At 37.1% G+C, this 17,297-nt stretch overlaps 1 protein-coding gene and 1 long non-coding RNA gene across 3 annotated transcripts; both read left to right on the top strand.

Annotated features, from left to right (window-relative positions):
* The first annotated feature begins 4,706 nt into the window (after window positions 1–4,706).
* On the top strand, window positions 4,707–8,204 carry LOC125197263. Of its 2 annotated transcripts, XR_007172028.1 has the most exons (8): window positions 4,707–4,958; window positions 5,602–5,666; window positions 5,741–5,802; window positions 5,913–6,856; window positions 6,946–7,024; window positions 7,102–7,206; window positions 7,280–7,372; window positions 7,462–8,204. It is a non-coding gene; the product is annotated as an uncharacterized LOC125197263 (long non-coding RNA). The 2 variants fall into 2 exon arrangements; XR_007172027.1 differs by having other exon boundaries at window positions 7,280–8,204.
* Window positions 8,205–11,765: 3,561 nt separating this feature from the next.
* Window positions 11,766–13,249, top strand: LOC125193015 (anthocyanidin 3-O-glucosyltransferase 2-like). Its single transcript, XM_048090714.1, has one exon. The coding sequence runs from the start codon at window positions 11,787–11,789 to the stop codon at window positions 13,197–13,199; it is 1,413 nt and encodes a 470-aa protein (XP_047946671.1). The 5' UTR covers window positions 11,766–11,786; the 3' UTR covers window positions 13,200–13,249.
* Window positions 13,250–17,297: the final 4,048 nt, after the last annotated feature.

Here is a 17,297-nt window from a genome sequence, read left to right on the forward strand (position 1 = left end):
ATCCTTCCTTGAATTCTCCATTCTGCCCTTCGTCTAGAATCCTCCTCCGTCTGGTGATTTTCTTCTTCCTTCTGCTCACTTTCTCTGCCAGACTCCTTCTCCAGGCAATCTTCTTCTTTCTTCCTTGATCTGACATTTTTCTCTACACACCTGGCTTACAAGGAGTCTCCAGGCAATCTTCTTCTTTCTTCCTTGATCTGACATTTTTCTCTACACACCTGGCTTACAAACCGTGTTAGACCCAAGAAATTACAGAATTTAACCCCATAACCAATGCATGAAATTAGCCTTATCACTCGCTCATAGTCCCTGGACTTTAAAAATATCGCCAAACATTCCTGGACTAAGGGTTTATCTCGAAAATGGTACCTTCTCACTGTTTTCGGTCGAAAATACCCTTTTGGGGGTTTTGGGAGGTTTGGGTAATTTGGTCTTTTTACTCTTTTAACATTTGATATTATTTCAGTTATTTACTAAATCTGATATTATTTCAAAATTATTATTATTCTTCCCTTTTGTCATCTTCACTTTGTTTCTTTATTTCAATATTAGATTTAATTTATAAAATTAAATTTTAAATTCAATTTTTAAATATCAATAAATTTTTTTAATTAAAACTATCAATTCATGGACACTATAAATATTGATTAAAACTATTAATTTTTGTTATTTAATATAATATTAAGCCGAATTGAAGAAGTACATAAAAATAATATTAATCATGATCGAAAAATAAGATCTATTCTATTTAGCCTTCGTTCGGTTGTTATAATTGCTTGTGATTCAATATTATGAAGTTGACTATAAATTTGATCCTACTAAAAATTTTATATAGGAGTATTTATGTTGAAATTTTCTAGTAAATTTTGATTGTTTTCAAATTAATAAACGAAAATTATATTAGTCGCATATTTGTTTCAGAATAAATCGTGTTATATAATATATTTATAATTAAAGCTATTAAATATTGATTAAAACTAAGGCGTTGTCATACCTAATTGATTAAATATTAGACACTATCAAATACTCCCTTTGTCCCCCAAAATTCGTCACCATTTGACCCGACACGGGTTTTAAGAAATGTAATAGAAAGTGGGTTGAAAAAGTTATAGGCATGTGGGTCCTACTTTTATATATCTAGTTTTAAAATAAAATATGAGTGAGAATAAGTGTGTGGAATGTGGGGTCCATTACCAAAACTGAAAAAGGTGAAAGGTAACAAATTTTTAGGGACGGACGAAAAAGGAAATAGGTGACAAATTTTTAGGGACGGACGAAAAAGGAAATGGGTGACAAATTTTTAGGGACGGAGGGAGTTTTGATTATGAGTATTAATTTTTGTTATTTAATAATTTCTATAATTTTAAAAAAATTGATATTTAAAAACTGAAATTTAAAATTTAATTTTGTAAAATTAAATCTAATATTGAAATAAAGAAACAAAGTGAAAGATGACAAAAGGGAAGAAGAATGATAATTTTGAAATAATATCATATTTAGTACATAACTGAAATAATATCAGATTTAAAATGTTAAAAGTGTAAAAACACCAAATTGCCCAACCTCCCAAAAGGGTATTTTCGACCGAAAACAGTGAAAAAGGACCATTTTCGAGATAAACACTTAGTCCAGGGATGTTTGGCGATATTTTTAAAGTCCAGGGACTATGGGCGAGATAAACCCATAGTCCAGGAACCATTTTTGTAGTTCACTCATACTTTAAAAACTCCCTCCGTTCCTAAAATGTACATATGAACATTTGGTTTGACACGAGTTTAATACATAATTGATAAAGTAAGAGAGAAATCGAGAGAAAAAATAATTAAAGTATTATTAGTGGATAATAGGTTTCCCCTCTTCAGAGAGAAGACTATTTAAAATTAGAATATTCATACTCTTCAGGGATATACTAAAAAATAATTGTTCGTACTTTTTAGGGACGGAGGAAATATTTCAAAACTGAAAGTATGTATTTTTAATTTATATTATTCATTTTAAGATTATATTTCTCTTATTATCTATTTTTCTTGTAGTTTCATAACTTTAGCTGTGTCAGTATCAAAATGCTGGATCCAGCATTTATAATCTATAAATATATAAAGGGGAGTTTTGGGAATATTCACAATATTGCCATTATAAAATTTTGTAATATTAATGAAAAAAAATGGCTTTAATTAATTTATGTAAATTAAACGTGGGACAAGGGGAGTTTGGGGATGTAATATTAATAAAAAAAATGGCTTTGATTAATTTATGTAAAATTAAAAGTGGGACGGCATTAGATATAAAAATATACTCTTAAATCGGGGTCGGACCATGTCAACTGATTAAAAACTTATTTAACTCATAGATTTATTTTTAATTTTGAGTGATGGAAGAAAGAATGAAAATTGTTTTTCTAAGTTTTCAGAAATTTTACTCACAACTAAGAGCACTCCCAATGGTCTTCCTTATTTCTCCTTTATTTCTCCCTAACTCCTGCCACATCAGCGCCACATCAGCACCAAAATTTATCTCCAGTTTTTAGCCAACTTTTAGCCAACCTCTGCAATGGTTTCTCCCTTATTTCTCCCTTATTTCTCCCTAACTCAACATTTCATTTTTACATCATCACTAATTTAATTTTATTTTAATATATAATAAAGCTAGCTTATTTAATTTATAAGTACAAAACAAATAATAGTAATAAAGTTCGTTGTATTAAACACGGGTACACATTACAACGAAGAAAAAAAAAAAAAAAAAAAAGTACACGAATGGAAAAAAAAATCAAAAAAAAAATTCAAAGAAAAAAAAATTCAAGGGCGGTGGGCGCGGTTTCTATTTGCCCACAATTCTTCGATGATATCGTGTTGTAGTGCTTGATGGGCCTCCTTCTGGTGTATGTCCATGAACGCCTGGAACCGTTCATGTTCGTTGTGCGGTACACCCTGGCGGGCGGACTCGGTTGAGACACCGTGACTCGATGATGCAACACTTGGGTCGTTGGTGACGTCGAGGACGCCTTCGTGTTCATCTTCGATGATCATGTTATGCATGATGATGCACGCATACATGATATCGGCAATATCCCCCTGGTAGAAAAAGCGCGTCGGGCCCTTTACCAGTGCAAATCGCGATTGGAGCACCCCAAATGCCCTCTCCACATCCTTGCGCGCAGACTCTTGCGCTCGGGCAAAATACCTTCTTCTATCTCCGAGTGGGCATCTGATCGTCTTCAGAAACACGGGCCATTGCGGATAGATGCCGTCAGCCAGGTAGTACCCCATGTTATGCACATTGCCATTGGCCGTGAATTCGATGGAGGGGCCTAACCCGTTGATCCGCTCGTTGAAAAGGGGCGAGGAATTGAGAACATTTAGGTCGTTGTTCGACCCGGCTATACCAAAATAAGCATGCCAAATCCAAAGCCGTTGGTCGGCAACGGCTTCAAGAATGATGGTGGGATGCGTACCTTTGTAGCCGATAGTGAACTGGCCTCGCCACGCGGTTGGGCAGTTCTTCCACTTGCCCGGTGCATACGATCGATGCTTTGCCGAGCATCCCGGAAAGCCGTGGGTCCTCCAGGTGCCAATCCGGAGGCGCTGGCGATCAGCTACGCGTCCGTGAGCGAAGGTAGTGCTCCCCCAAATATCTCTCGCACGCCACGACAGAAATTCTTCGGGCACTCGTTGCCGGTCGTCTCGCCGCGGTCAGCTGCAGATACTCATCGAACATGTCGGCGGACCCTCCGTATGCCAAGAAATTGCCGGATGGCAACGGTGCATTTTGCGTAGGGGCGATAGTCCGGGCTTCCCTGCTGCGTCTCGGCTGGAGCGGAACTTCGGGGTAACGCGCGGACAACGCATTAACAATGCGCGAGGAAGAGGAGCGGCGCATTCTGAACCGGCGACGAAATACATCTGCCGGATAACGTGGTTCCTCCGCGAAATAATCGGCGAACAGCCGATCGTGCGCACCGGTGTGGTCGCGAGGATGTATCGGCGCGCCGGCGGATTGGCCGTTGGGGGGGTGGGCTGGCTGCATTCGAGCGATCTCGCTTTGTATGCGGCGGGAGATATAGTTGTTGATTGGGTTGTTGGCGAAACCCGCTACATCCCATCCGGTGGGAGCGGGAGGTACCTCTTCTTCGGAAGAAGAATGTGATATTTCCTCGTCGGACTGAGCACGAGACGATGAATCAGAACTCATTTAATAAAGATGGAGAGAAAAAAGATTGAAAATTTGTGTGAATGAAGTTTGTGGGTGATGAATGGAGGAAGAGGATGAAATATTTATAGGGGTGGAATTTAGAATATGACCGTTGAAGGAAAAAAAAAAAAAAAAAAAAAAAAAAATTTGATCATCGCCGGATTATCGCCGAACAGCTCCCCACAGTGGCCGGCGATGATCCGGCGATTTTTCGGCGTTAAAACGCCGCTTGGCGTAAATTCGGTAGGAAATTCGCCGAAAAATCGCCGACCTCCTCCCAATGGCCGGCGATAAGTCGGCGATATCCGGCGAAAAATCGCCGGATTATCGCCGTCGCCATTGGGAGTGCTCTAACTACTCAATTTATTTGAATGGCTTATTAACTGTATTTTGGCCCAACAATTGTAAGCCCAAATTGTATTGTCTACATGTTATTTCAACGGCTACTTTCAAAGTCGCCTCAAATTTGAAAATCTCTCTCAGTTCTTCTTATGCCGTCGCTTCATACAATCTGTTCTTGCTTCAAATTCACACACTCACACACACTTATGTAAATAAAGAGAGGTTCATAACTGTAAAAGTATTAAATCATACTGCAAAAAATGGATGAGCATCAGGAAATTCCGAGTAAGTTGTGTTCAGTTTCGTCATCAGAAAATCGAGATTCGATCGGGTTTACGATAAAATCGAGGCACCGAAGTTTGTATACTTCACTGTGCCCGATCACTACAGGCCCAATGATCGTTATTGGTTTTGCCTTCGCGTGGGTGAGTCTCCTCTTCCAGATTTCGTCTCTTTTCTCTACTTTCGAATTCCGATTTTTTTTTTTTCTCATACTAGCTTTTGCAGCTTGACTTATTGTTTCTCAATTAGAGCCTTGCCTTGTTTACATAGATTCGTTTTAGATGGATGAGATTTGTTTCTGTTATTGATAATTTTGCCTGATCTCTACACCTGGATGTAGAAGAATGAAAAGGAGAGTGTTTTTTTCCTCAGTTTACTGCAAATTTGCGAATTACGAGCTCACTCATTGTATTGTTGACTGAATTGGCGTCAGAAATGGGGGATTTTACGATCTCTATCGGTTAATCGGATGAAGGATATTTCTTCGATGATTTGGAATTCTTTTGTCTAATTATGATGGATCTGGTTTAGCTGTGAACCCTAAATTCCTTTTCAGAACAAAAAAACTGATTGGCATTGGATGATTATGCTCCATATCGTATTTCACATTACTGATTGATTGTTACTCCGATTAGATCTTCTTTCAAGCTATTTGTCTATTCTTCTATAGATGTGTCGGAATTTTCAATTCCTGTGAAATTGATCTTCATTTTCTGGATAACATCCTGAAAATCTTCATATAGTAATAGTAGTGTTTAAGAAGAGGAGGGCTGATTTGTGTTTCAGGATGTGATCAAAAGCATGAGGAAGAAATGGATTCTGAAGCAATCTACAACAATTTTGTTCTTCGGGTTAGTCATCAAATCATTGATTTCACTACTGAATTACTGAATCTTTTTTGAACTGCTGAAATCTGCTCATACAGGTGATGGCAGCCAGGAGTACCAATGTAAGGCTTCGGAAAGCACTTGATAGAAATGCTTCAAGGTACGTTTTTAGATAGATTTTTCATTTCTATGTCGTTATCTTGCTTCTTGAGATGACTGCAATATCTTCAACTATGTTTTCCGGAACACCTATCAAATGCCCACTTTCAGCTCTCCCTAAATCTTCCAAGCCAAGACTGTCAAGGATGGCTGTCATTTCATTGATTTCTAAGAAGATGGCCGAGGACAACAAAAAGGTCGTCCGGCCCCTTTCGAAGCCTTGTTCTACACCGCTGACAAAGACAAAACCAATTGCTGCAAAGTATCTTACGACTCCAAGGAACAAAAAGAGCACATCGGATCAAAGTTCATTTCAAAGTGTTCAGTATCCAAAGCCTATCAATGTCGAAGTGCCAAAGAGTCGAATAGTGGCAAAGGCTTTGGTTTTTCGCTCTCCGAAGAAGGCCACTAAGGTAAAGACATCTGTTGAGCTGCGTATACCTGTTTCAAAATCATGCCAAGGGATGAACAGGCTTGAGATTTCGAGTCAGAGAAAGCGTGTCTTGGGCTATTCTTGCAACTCATCGAAGAAGTTGAGTAATAGTTCTTTGAGGAGACAGGTGAGCAGTCAGAAGTTGCAGCCTAAGCCTGAAAAACCTCTTCAAACTTGCAAAGTTCAAGATGCTAAATCTGAAAGATCGACTAGAACTAAGATTAAAGGACAGCTATCTCAGCAGAAGGAGACTATGAATTGCTGGGAAGCAATGCGACACATAGCATAAAGAAGAAAGAAAATTGTGACATTCGAAAACAGTTAGCTACAAAAGTCATTGAAGAGTCTGGACTTCGAGAATCTAGTCATGAAGACGCATGTATGCGTTCAGCAGTGCCACCAGTGGCACAATGCACAATGCTTGGATTCAGTCTCACTTGATTGGTTAAAATTTGAAGTTAGCCTTCTAGTTAGAAGGAAGAGATGATTCACGATCCGGAGCTACAAAAGCTCAGGACAGTAATGGTAACAATGGAAACAATTCTTATGAAGGGGAACGGAGTCGACTTGACTATGAGGATGGAGATGATAAAGAAAATGCTGCAGCCTCTGATGATAACAGGTCGAAACTCTATAAACACGTTGAAAACATACTTCCAGCAGTTTTTGAACCTATTGAAGTGATACTAATCAGTAACATATTGTATGCAGGATACCAAACACCATTCTGAAGGAAAATGGAGGAAAAATCTTCGGAGTGCACAAGAAATGTGACAATGTTAGAAAAAAGGTTTCTTGTTCGAAGCTTTTTTGTTTACATTTATCGTGTATCGTGTTTCTGATTGCAATATACTATTGATTCCATAGGGTGCTCAACCACAGGATACTCTGAAAGAGGGTTTGTGTGGTCCAGTGACTAAGCTGAAGAAACCAAAGGCCACAAATCCTAAGCCATTTAGACTAAGAACTGATGTAAGGATCATCCATAGTTAGCACCTGAACTTTTGAAACAGCAATAATAAATCTAATAACATTGTAATTTCAGGAGAGAGGAATCCTCAAAGAAACCATCTTGGATAGAAGAGTCGTCCCAACCCCCAGCTAGCCAATGTGAAAATGCAAATGTTAAGTACCCCAGGTGGGAAGTTGCAGCAGAAAAGTTTAAGTGATATTCAAGTAAGCATTTTTGTTTCAGGGGAAGAAGCTAACAATGTGTAAGCATGGCAGTAGCTTTTAAGGCTCCAAAACGGCAGGAGAGGTCAAAGTCAGCAGCGTCGATGAAACCACAAAGTAATAAATCTAAGAGCATCCGCAGCGGGATGCTCTTCCGGACGGCGGAGCCGTGACGTCGGCACGGCGCTGCTCGACGCCTAGAGCAACGGTGACACATGGCATTTTCTGGTTGGGCGGTGACTGACACCCAATCGCGCCCCCCGTGACCTGGCGTCCCGCCTTGCCCTGTAATTTTTTTTTAAATTCAAAAAATCTGAAAAATCATATTTAAATAATAAAAAAAAAAATTCTCACTTCCCAATAAAATATATCCATTTTTTCATACCCAAAATTCACATTTTCATCTATACACCCCTATTTCACCCAAAATAAAAAAAGTCTCACACCACACCCGAAAACTCTCTCAAATTCTCTCTCTCTCTCTCTTGCAAACATGTCCGGCGAATACCCCTCCGGATGGAACCATGATTGGTTCGGCGGGTTATCATCGGCCTCGCCGGATATGAATTTCTCGCCCCCTCCTCCTACCTAAGACTCGGGTATTCCGGGTGGCTACCGACTAGACCTGCCCAAGGTTTACCAAACCGGCGGTTAACCGCGAAACCGGAACCGCGAGAAATATCCCGAAACAAAATCGTGAATTTTAGAACCGTGGTTCAATTCAGGTTTCAAAATTTTAGAACCGAAACCGCGACCGAACTGTCGGTTCCGAACCGCCGGTTAACCAGCAGATTCATAGTTCCGACACGAGACTCGAGGAATCGCTGCACCAAGTGACATTTCAGCCTTTTGCAGACGGTTTGTTGACCAAAATCGGCGGTTTAATGATAAAACCGACGGTTCCACGGTTTTGCACAAAACACCATGCCCAAGCCCTTTTCAATAAAATTGTGGATACAGTTTGTCGGCACAGCAGATCAACTAGGCTCTACTTCTGGTCATTTTTACTTCTTTCCTTAGTTGATTCGGTCATTTCATGTACTTTCCGTTTTCTTCGTTTTATAGCTTCTGCACATTCAAATTCACCATTCATTTTACACATTATTAGCCATGTTAGTGCAATAAACCCTACAAAACCATGCTTGTAACGAGCCCTATCACACATCCTTGGGGGCCATCTTAAAAAATTGTGTAGTAGTGACCATGGTAGAGAGGATACACAAGATGACCTACAACCTCAACCCGGAGCTATTTGGTGTTCAGTTCCTCTCGAATGTAGGTGTCGTGGAACAAAAAGGTGGTGTACTTCAATTCTATGAAGTGACGAGGCCAGGGTCACAGCCGGCGGGGGCTAACAAGAAGAAAAGCAAGTAGAAGCAGGTGGAGGTGGTGGCAACTGAGACGGACGGAGAGAGAGAGAGAGAGACACGAGCAAGGATTTAAGTAGCCCCATCCATTCTGCACACGCAAGATGAAGCTGCCGTGCCTTCAACTTCCGCTGCATCTGAAGCGTCCCCTGGACATGCCTTGTGGAGCTGGTGGGACACCACGATGACTGGAGGCCAAAATGGAGGGGCTGGTTGAAAGGATAGCCCTAAGTACTGAAAGAATAGCCCTGCAATCCGAGGCCCAGACGCAGTTGATAACATCCCAAACGGAGATACAGAGGACATATGATGTGGATGTTAGGACATTAGTCTTCTCAGTGCGAGAGATGGTGTCTCTGATGGCAAGCGAGTTAATTCCGCAGGGCCAGAGGGCTGCCTAGTCTTTTCCAAGTATGTTGGGTTCACTGGAGTTCGTCTTGGTTGGATAGCAATTCCGAAAGAGCTCCATTATTCTGATGGTTTTCCAGTGGCCAAGGACTTCAACCGCATAGTGTGTACTTGTTTCAATGGTACATCTAATATTGCTCAAGCTGGTGGTCTGGCATGTGTTTCACCTGAAGGCATTAAGGTAATTCCTTTTCGGTTTGCCTATTTCAAAGTTAAAATAACGTAAGCTAACATCAAAATTCAAAAAGCTTAAAGATGAGTGAAAAAGGCAACAAACGGTAAAGCTAAAATGATGCTTGGAGCAATGAGATTAGTCTGCCCATGTCAGGCAATGCATGAGGTTGTTGGTTTCTACAAGTAAAACACAGCTATCATCGCCAACATTCAATTTCCTCAGTTTAAGGTTTATGGGGGCAAAATGCACCATATGTTTGGGTCCACTTTCTACCGTAGCTCATGGGATGTGTTCAAGGAGAACTCCGGAGAAGACTAATGTCGTCACCACTCTTGGAAGTGGTTTCGACCGGGGAAGGGTTCGTCCGTCGGCTTTCGGGCACAAGGAGAATGTTATCGAGCCTATAGAAGATTCAAGGAGCGTACAAGAAAGTGGGCCCCTGGATGAGTTCTTCTAGATCAATCGGACAATGCTTGATCAATCGGTTAGTTTGTAATGCTTGATTTGCACTTAATGACTATTGTTCGGGATTCTACCTTGAAAAAGTAGTTTAATTTTTTTTTCTTGAAATTAATGTGTTTAATTTTTTATTAATAAAAGGGAAAATTGAAGGATTCAATTTTTTACTCCGATATAAAATTCTTATATTTTATACTCCTCCGTCCTACTTTAGGAGTCCCATTGAGTTCGCACTAGTTTAAGAAATGTAGGAAAGTTGTGAAAATAAATAATGGAATGTGGGTCCTACTTTTTTATATTAGTTTTATAATAAAAGGAAAAAGGGAAAAGGTTAGTGGAATGCGAGGCCTAATACCATTTATGAATATTCCAACCGATATCCTAAAGTGGGACACCTAAAGAAAAATAGACTCCTAAATTGAGACCAGAGGGTAATATTTAATACTCCTCTCGTCCCGCTTTAGGAGTCCCGGTTTATATTAGGTTCCCGCTTAGAGTCCTATTGGTATAAACTAATAAAAATTGCCTACAAAGTGTTTAAAGTGGGTCCCAACATCCACTACAACATTTATTTATTGGGCACTCCATTAAAAGTGGGTCCCAACATCCACTACAATATTTATTTATTACATAATCAAACACTTTTCTTAAAACATGTGCCCAACTCAACCTAGGACTCCTAAAGCGTGGACGAGGAGTATTATTTTATTAAAATAGAATACTCCATTAATTAATTTATTATTATTATTTAATAATTTAAGCAAATTTAAGAATTCTTTCTTTCCCTTCCTATTTTTATTCTCTACCGACTAATCTTTAAAGTATTTCTTAACTTCTTGAAAAGAAATACCCCAACTAAAATAGATGTAGGGAATAATATTATAAAGAGTGAACTATACGTTTAGGCCCTATACTATTTCGCTATGCACATTTGCGTTCTACATTTTAAGTGGAACATCTTTTTGGTCGATAACTTTGTCAAAGTACTATTGTTTTTGGTCGTAACGTTTCAAAATAGCATTTATGGTCATAAACTTCGATTTAATATCATATAAGTTATTTTTCACCGTTTCTAAAATTTTAGATGAAAATCCCTCAAAGTCATGAAGGACAATTTAATCTATTTACTCTCTCTCTCTCTTATTAAAATATTTATTTTGTCTCTCTTTCATTCTTCTTACCCTTATAAAGGAATCTTCAAAAATGTGAACTTGAAGAAAGAAAAAGAGAATGATGTAAGGATGGAGAAGGGAGGAAAAAGAGAGATAAATTAAATATTTTAATGGAAGAGGTAAATGACTCGAATTTCCTTCATCACTTTAGTGTATTTTCGTCATTTTTTTTAAACAATGAAAAAGTTGCTCATATAATTTTAAATCGAAATTTATGGACCTCAAATACTATTTTGAAATATTACTAAAAAAATGATATATTGACAAAATTCGATGCCAAAAAGATGTTACTCTACTTAAAATGACTTTAAGGATCTATGTCGTCATTTGCTCGTTTTAGATGCTTTTGCACTTTTTCAAACACTTGAATAAAAATGGCTCCAAATCCATTAGGGTCATTTTTGTATTTGCTCTCCATTATGGCTCCAAATCCATTAGGGTCACTTTTGTATTTGCTCTCCAATGACCTTAAATAAAATTTATTTTGCCCGGACTTGAAATGAAATTCGTTATACTTTTGGGTATGTGATCTGTAATAATTTATTCGAATTAATATTTACAAATTGTTCGTTGGAATGGTGGTTGGTAGTGTGCAATTTATGAATCCATAGTTTAGTCAATCCATTGTAACAATAGTTTAGTCAATCCATAAAGTACCTATTTTGTCTTCTAACATTGGTACGCCAATAATAAATTGACACGTACACTGTTACTTTATTACTACTACTACTATAAAATTAAAGCTCATCCTACCGCATTAAGTAGAGGATAAGAAAATTGTGGTGAAAGAAAAAACATATGAACAAATCCGAACTTGTATTCATTCCATGTCCTGCGCTAAGCCACCTCATCCCCACCATAGAGACGGCCAAGCTCCTCCTCCTCCGCGACAGCCGCCTCTCCGCCACCGTATTCCTCCCACCTCACATCTACGTAATCGACACCATTGCTGAAACCTACTTAGAAACCACCTCTTCAAACCCTACATTTTCCTCACGACTTAAATTCATCCGCCTCCCTCCCATTCAACACTCAAACAAACATTTCTTCGAGCATTACAACGTCCAAATCCCCAACGTCCGGCGAGAAATCTCCAACCTCCTAACAAATGAGCAAAATCCCCGCCTCGCCGCCATCGTGCTCGACATTTTCTGCGTGGGGCTCGTCTCCGTCGCCGCCGAATTCGGCCTGCCGGCGTACCTTTTCTTCACCGGCGGCGCCACCTGCCTCGGCATCTACCAACACTTCGTCTCGCTGAGATTCGACCGTGACGAAGATGTCACGAGGTACAAAAACACGGAGGTAGACTTGCCGGTGCCCTGCTTTTCGCTTCCGGTCCCGGCAAAAGTCTTGCCGATGATGACGGTGGATGAGACCTCCCCTCCGGGGATCTTCTTGACCCATTTCAAGATGTTTTCTGAGGTAAAGGGTATTTTGATCAATACGTTTTACGACATGGAGCCCTACGCAGTTGAGTCGCTCCTTTCCGATGATAAGACGCCCGAGATTTATCCGGTCGGGCCGGTTTTGAAGGTGGAAAGCAAATGGTTTGCCGAAGATGACGATGTGAAGAAATGGCTTGACGATCAGCCGGAAAATTCAGTTGTTTTCTTGTGTTTCGGAAGCCTCGGTATATTTGGTGAAGAACAAGTGAGGGAAATCGCTAAGGGTTTGGAGAATAGTGGGACTCGTTTCTTGTGGTCGTTGAGGAAGAGTTACAATCCCAAAATAGAGAGAGAAAGATCTGAATATTTCGAGGGTTTCTCGGAGAGGACTAAAGGGTTTGGGAGAGTGATGGAGTGGGCCCCGCAGGCGGCTGTGCTGGCGCATCCTGCGGTGGGAGGGTTTGTGTCGCACTGTGGGTGGAACTCGACTCTCGAGAGCGTGTGGTTTGGGGTGCCCATGGCTACTTTCCCGATGCACGCGGAGCAGCAGCTGAATGCGTTTTATCTGGTCAAGGAGATGGGGATGGCGGAGGCGATTACGTTGGATTATCAGATGGATTTCACAGGAGAGAAGCCGCCCGAGAGTGTGGGGTGGGAGGTGATCGCGGGGGGGATAAGGCGGCTGATGGAGGAGGAGGGAGGGAGTGGGGTGAGGAGGAAGGTGGAGGAGATGAGGAAGAAGGCGAGGGAAGCTTTGGTGGAAGGTGGATCTTCTTACAATGCTCTAACTCGTTTTATTGAGGATGTTATGACAAATGTAGATTGATTATGTATTTGATTCTTGTATTTTTAATATGAAGTATGGTATTGCTATAAGATTAACCAGAGTAAATATTGTTTAGTAAAAATCCCTATGAAATTTAAGAAATTGATGCATGTGACAATCGAATTTAAAGAAGTTGAGTGAAATTTAACGATAGTACGGCATAACATCCTTGATTATCCGGTTCGGTGTAAATATACTCTCTTCTCTTGAAAAAAATCTTATTTTGCCATTTTAGAATATTCCATTTTACCATGATAATATTTATATAAATACAAATACAATGACTTTTTGAGGATATTGTAAACTAAACTATTAAAATATGAATTTATAAATAAACATAATACTAAAAGAAAATTAATATGATATTACATTTAAATCAACTTTTTAATAATACTTGAAAATATTTTATTCTCCAAACCATTTTAAGAAATAATCTTCCTCCATCTCATGTATCTTGTACTCTTCCATTGCTCATCACACTACTCACACTATTTATAGTTTATGTTAGAATTAATGTATTTAATTAATACGTTAGATTAAGTTAAAAGCTCCTTTATTAAGTGATATCTCATTACACTTAAAATTTTAATTTAATTACATTAAAAAATCAATCTCAAATTCTACGTCATAAAATGAAAATGCAGAACACGACTAGAAGACTACTAAATATTAAAATATACTACTAATACTTTTTCCCACACTCTTGTACACTCTCAACCCCTATACTTACATGCACTTACTATAAATAAATTCAAATTTCCAAAAGCACATATTATAAAATTTCAAAACCAACATTTATCAAGTACATATTTCAAACTTTCTAAATTGTAGTAGGACCTTCTACTACTCTATAGATTATACATTTATAGCAAAAATGATGAGGAGAGAAGGTTAGCAAAACGCGTCACGCCTGAACTGATAACACGTAGTTCCTACGACCAATCGTCAACCAAAAACCTCACTAATCTCTTATTCGAAAAATATTAGTGGTTTATATGAGCCCACAACTCAGTATATATAAACCATACTTTTAATTTCAAATCACAAAAATCAAACATATTCTCTAGCCACAATATTCAACAATAAACAACATATATTAAAAATAATTCTATAGATATGCTATGCTACTGTCATTTATTGATACTGTGAACAATCAAGCTGTATCGTGGGATTCTCTATGACCGAAGGTCCCTACGTAATTGACCATAGGTCCTCGTATTTGACCGAAGGTCCTCGTATTGGACTCATAGGCCTCTCATTTGACCATAGGCCTCTAAAATTTGATCAGGTCAAATGCATCACAGATCCTCTTTAATCCATGATTCAGTATCTTTCAAAACCCCATGTAGCATATATCAATGTCATCAACTACATATCTATATTATATTCAATCAAATAATTCCAACATAATATATAAAACATATCCATACAAATTTCACACCATATAATTCAATTACTCATTCAAATTCAACAATTAGCAATCACTCAAATATCACATATAAAATTAAAAGTGTGATTTATACACACCTGATTATGATAGGTAAACTTATTGAGCTCCTGATTCTGATTCTTACTTTATAACTCTCAATCCTATAAATTTTTAAATCAGGATTTAATTAGGATGAAAAAATAACTATACAACTAACATCTACCTAGAATCAAAATATATATACCATCGTATATTAAATAAAACATACGACTAAAAATAAGTGTGTTATGTGCAGATTGTATCTTAATTAAATTTATCATCTACTTACCAAAATTTTTCTCTATACTTTTCCGTACTTCCTCTAAACTCTCTCAAAACCTTTTCTTTTTTTCCAAATGATATAAACAATATAAATATTTGTACACAAATATATACATCGGCTATTTTACCGACTTATGCTAATCAAAATAATCTCTTAAGTACAAGTGTCATATACTATGCTAACTATTCAACACGTAACCCATATAAATAATAATATAAGAATGACCAAAACGTACATGAACAATTTATTTGGTACATGTAGCGTTTAATTCAAATGCATATATATATATAATATTTTTAAGTACGTATATCAATACTAGTAATATATGGTACACATGCACATATATTTAAATAATTATGGAATTTATACACTAACTTAATTATATAGTATATACACATTCATATTTAAAATTTTCGTGAATTAAAACTATCTATACATTTGATTATACCGAATCGATCATAAAAATAAATATATTCTCTATGACATACTTAATATCTCTGTAGTATAAATGAAAATATAATATGCAATATGATAATATGCAAAATAATGCAACTTTCGGATTAGGAATGTCACTCTTTAAGACTAATGTTATGTGTATTATTATTTATTATTGTTGTTATTGTTATTAATTATTATTATTATTATTATTATTATTATTAATATTATTATTATTATTATTATTATTATTATTATTATTATTATTATTATTATTATTATTATTATTATTATTATTATTATTATTATTATTATTATCACCACTATAAAAAAACTGAATAAGTAAAATTAATAATTGTATTACTACGACTTTTAGATTCCTAATCAAATAAAACCCAACCCAATTTTGACGGGAATAAAATATGGCAATCATTATGACCTTCTGCGCCCTTTCCCCCTTTTTTCCTTCCTAACTTTCTCTCTCCCGATTCACCCCACTTCAGTACCCCAAAAAAATGGAGGGGACTTGGCCTTAGCTGGTCCATCGTGAATTGATGTTTAAAGTTTTGAATGGTGATATCGAAATAAAGTAAACAAGAAAAAATAAAGTTAAAAAAAATAACTTTTTTAAAAAAAATATGAAGCATGTGATTGGGATGACCCAAAAATACCCCTTCCTTCTTTAAAACCCTTTTTCGAGGTTTAAAAAATTTTAAAAAAAAGGGGAAGAAAAAGTTATGGTAAGGGTCCATTTTAATATTGTTTTAAAGAAAGGATAAATAGGTTTTAAAAAACCCATTATTTATGAAAAGTGAATGAGACTCTATTGGACGGAAAAATACAAAACTAGCCTTGATGGGGGGGTGGAGGAGTAATTCTTTAACCGCATAACATATTTAGTAAAATTTTAAATTTTAAATTATGTCTTTATTCACAAAAAATTAAAAAATTTCTTTTTTAATTACTTTGGTTCAAAAATATGAAAATTTTGGGTTTATCGGGTTTTAATGCATAATAATTGGAAAAAATAAAAGAGGGATGAGAAAAAACTAATTAAAATATTGTTAGTGTAAAGGCTTCTTTAGAGAGAAAAAACTCTTTAAAATTATAATATTAAATTAAAAGAATTTTTTCATACTTTTTAGGGGGGGGGAAAGATTTTTTCAAAAATGACAGTATGTATTTTTAATTTTTTATTATTATTTAAGATTATATTTCTCATTATTTTTCCCAAAAATTTTTTATTTGGACATTTTTTAAAGATAATTTAAAAAAGAGAAAAAGAAAAAATAGTTGAAATTGTGAGGGATGGTGGAAAAATATGATAAAGTAAAAGAGAAGGAGAAAAAAAATTAATAAAAAAATGGGCTATTTCCCAAGCGGACGAAAAAAAAATGACATATTTCATAAGGGAAAAGTATCTTTCTTGTAGTTTTTGCATTAGTTGGGGAATGATTCCAATGCTGGACTAATGAGTTCCGTTACCATGCTTCCCTAATGTGATCAAATAAAATTCACATATTAGGTTCAAAATAATGAATCTTCAACCGAAAATTGTTCCCTTTTTAGTATCGGACGAGGAAGCCACATTCGGATTAAATAACTGTCTTATTTTCACCAAATTTAGTTGTGCACGTTGGAGACATCCTCGATGTAGTGCAATATTTTTTTGGGCCAACGGGTTCCATTTGATCGAGTCTCGAGACAATCTCCAACAAAACTAGGACAACTTTTTGAAAAGTTAACCACCGCCTTCCTCCTTCAACATGCGTGTTTGAACATCTTTAGTAGTAGTAAAATATTTTTTCATCTTGTTTTCCTTTGCTGCAATCTCTCCATCTTAAATTTGAGCCACATCTTTTTTTTGTAAACAATACTTTTCCTTTTCGGAAAACCAGGGAAATGGCACCCC

Source organism: Salvia hispanica, chromosome 6 (assembly GCF_023119035.1).
Source record: "Salvia hispanica cultivar TCC Black 2014 chromosome 6, UniMelb_Shisp_WGS_1.0, whole genome shotgun sequence".
Classification (NCBI taxonomy): domain Eukaryota; kingdom Viridiplantae; phylum Streptophyta; class Magnoliopsida; order Lamiales; family Lamiaceae; genus Salvia; species Salvia hispanica.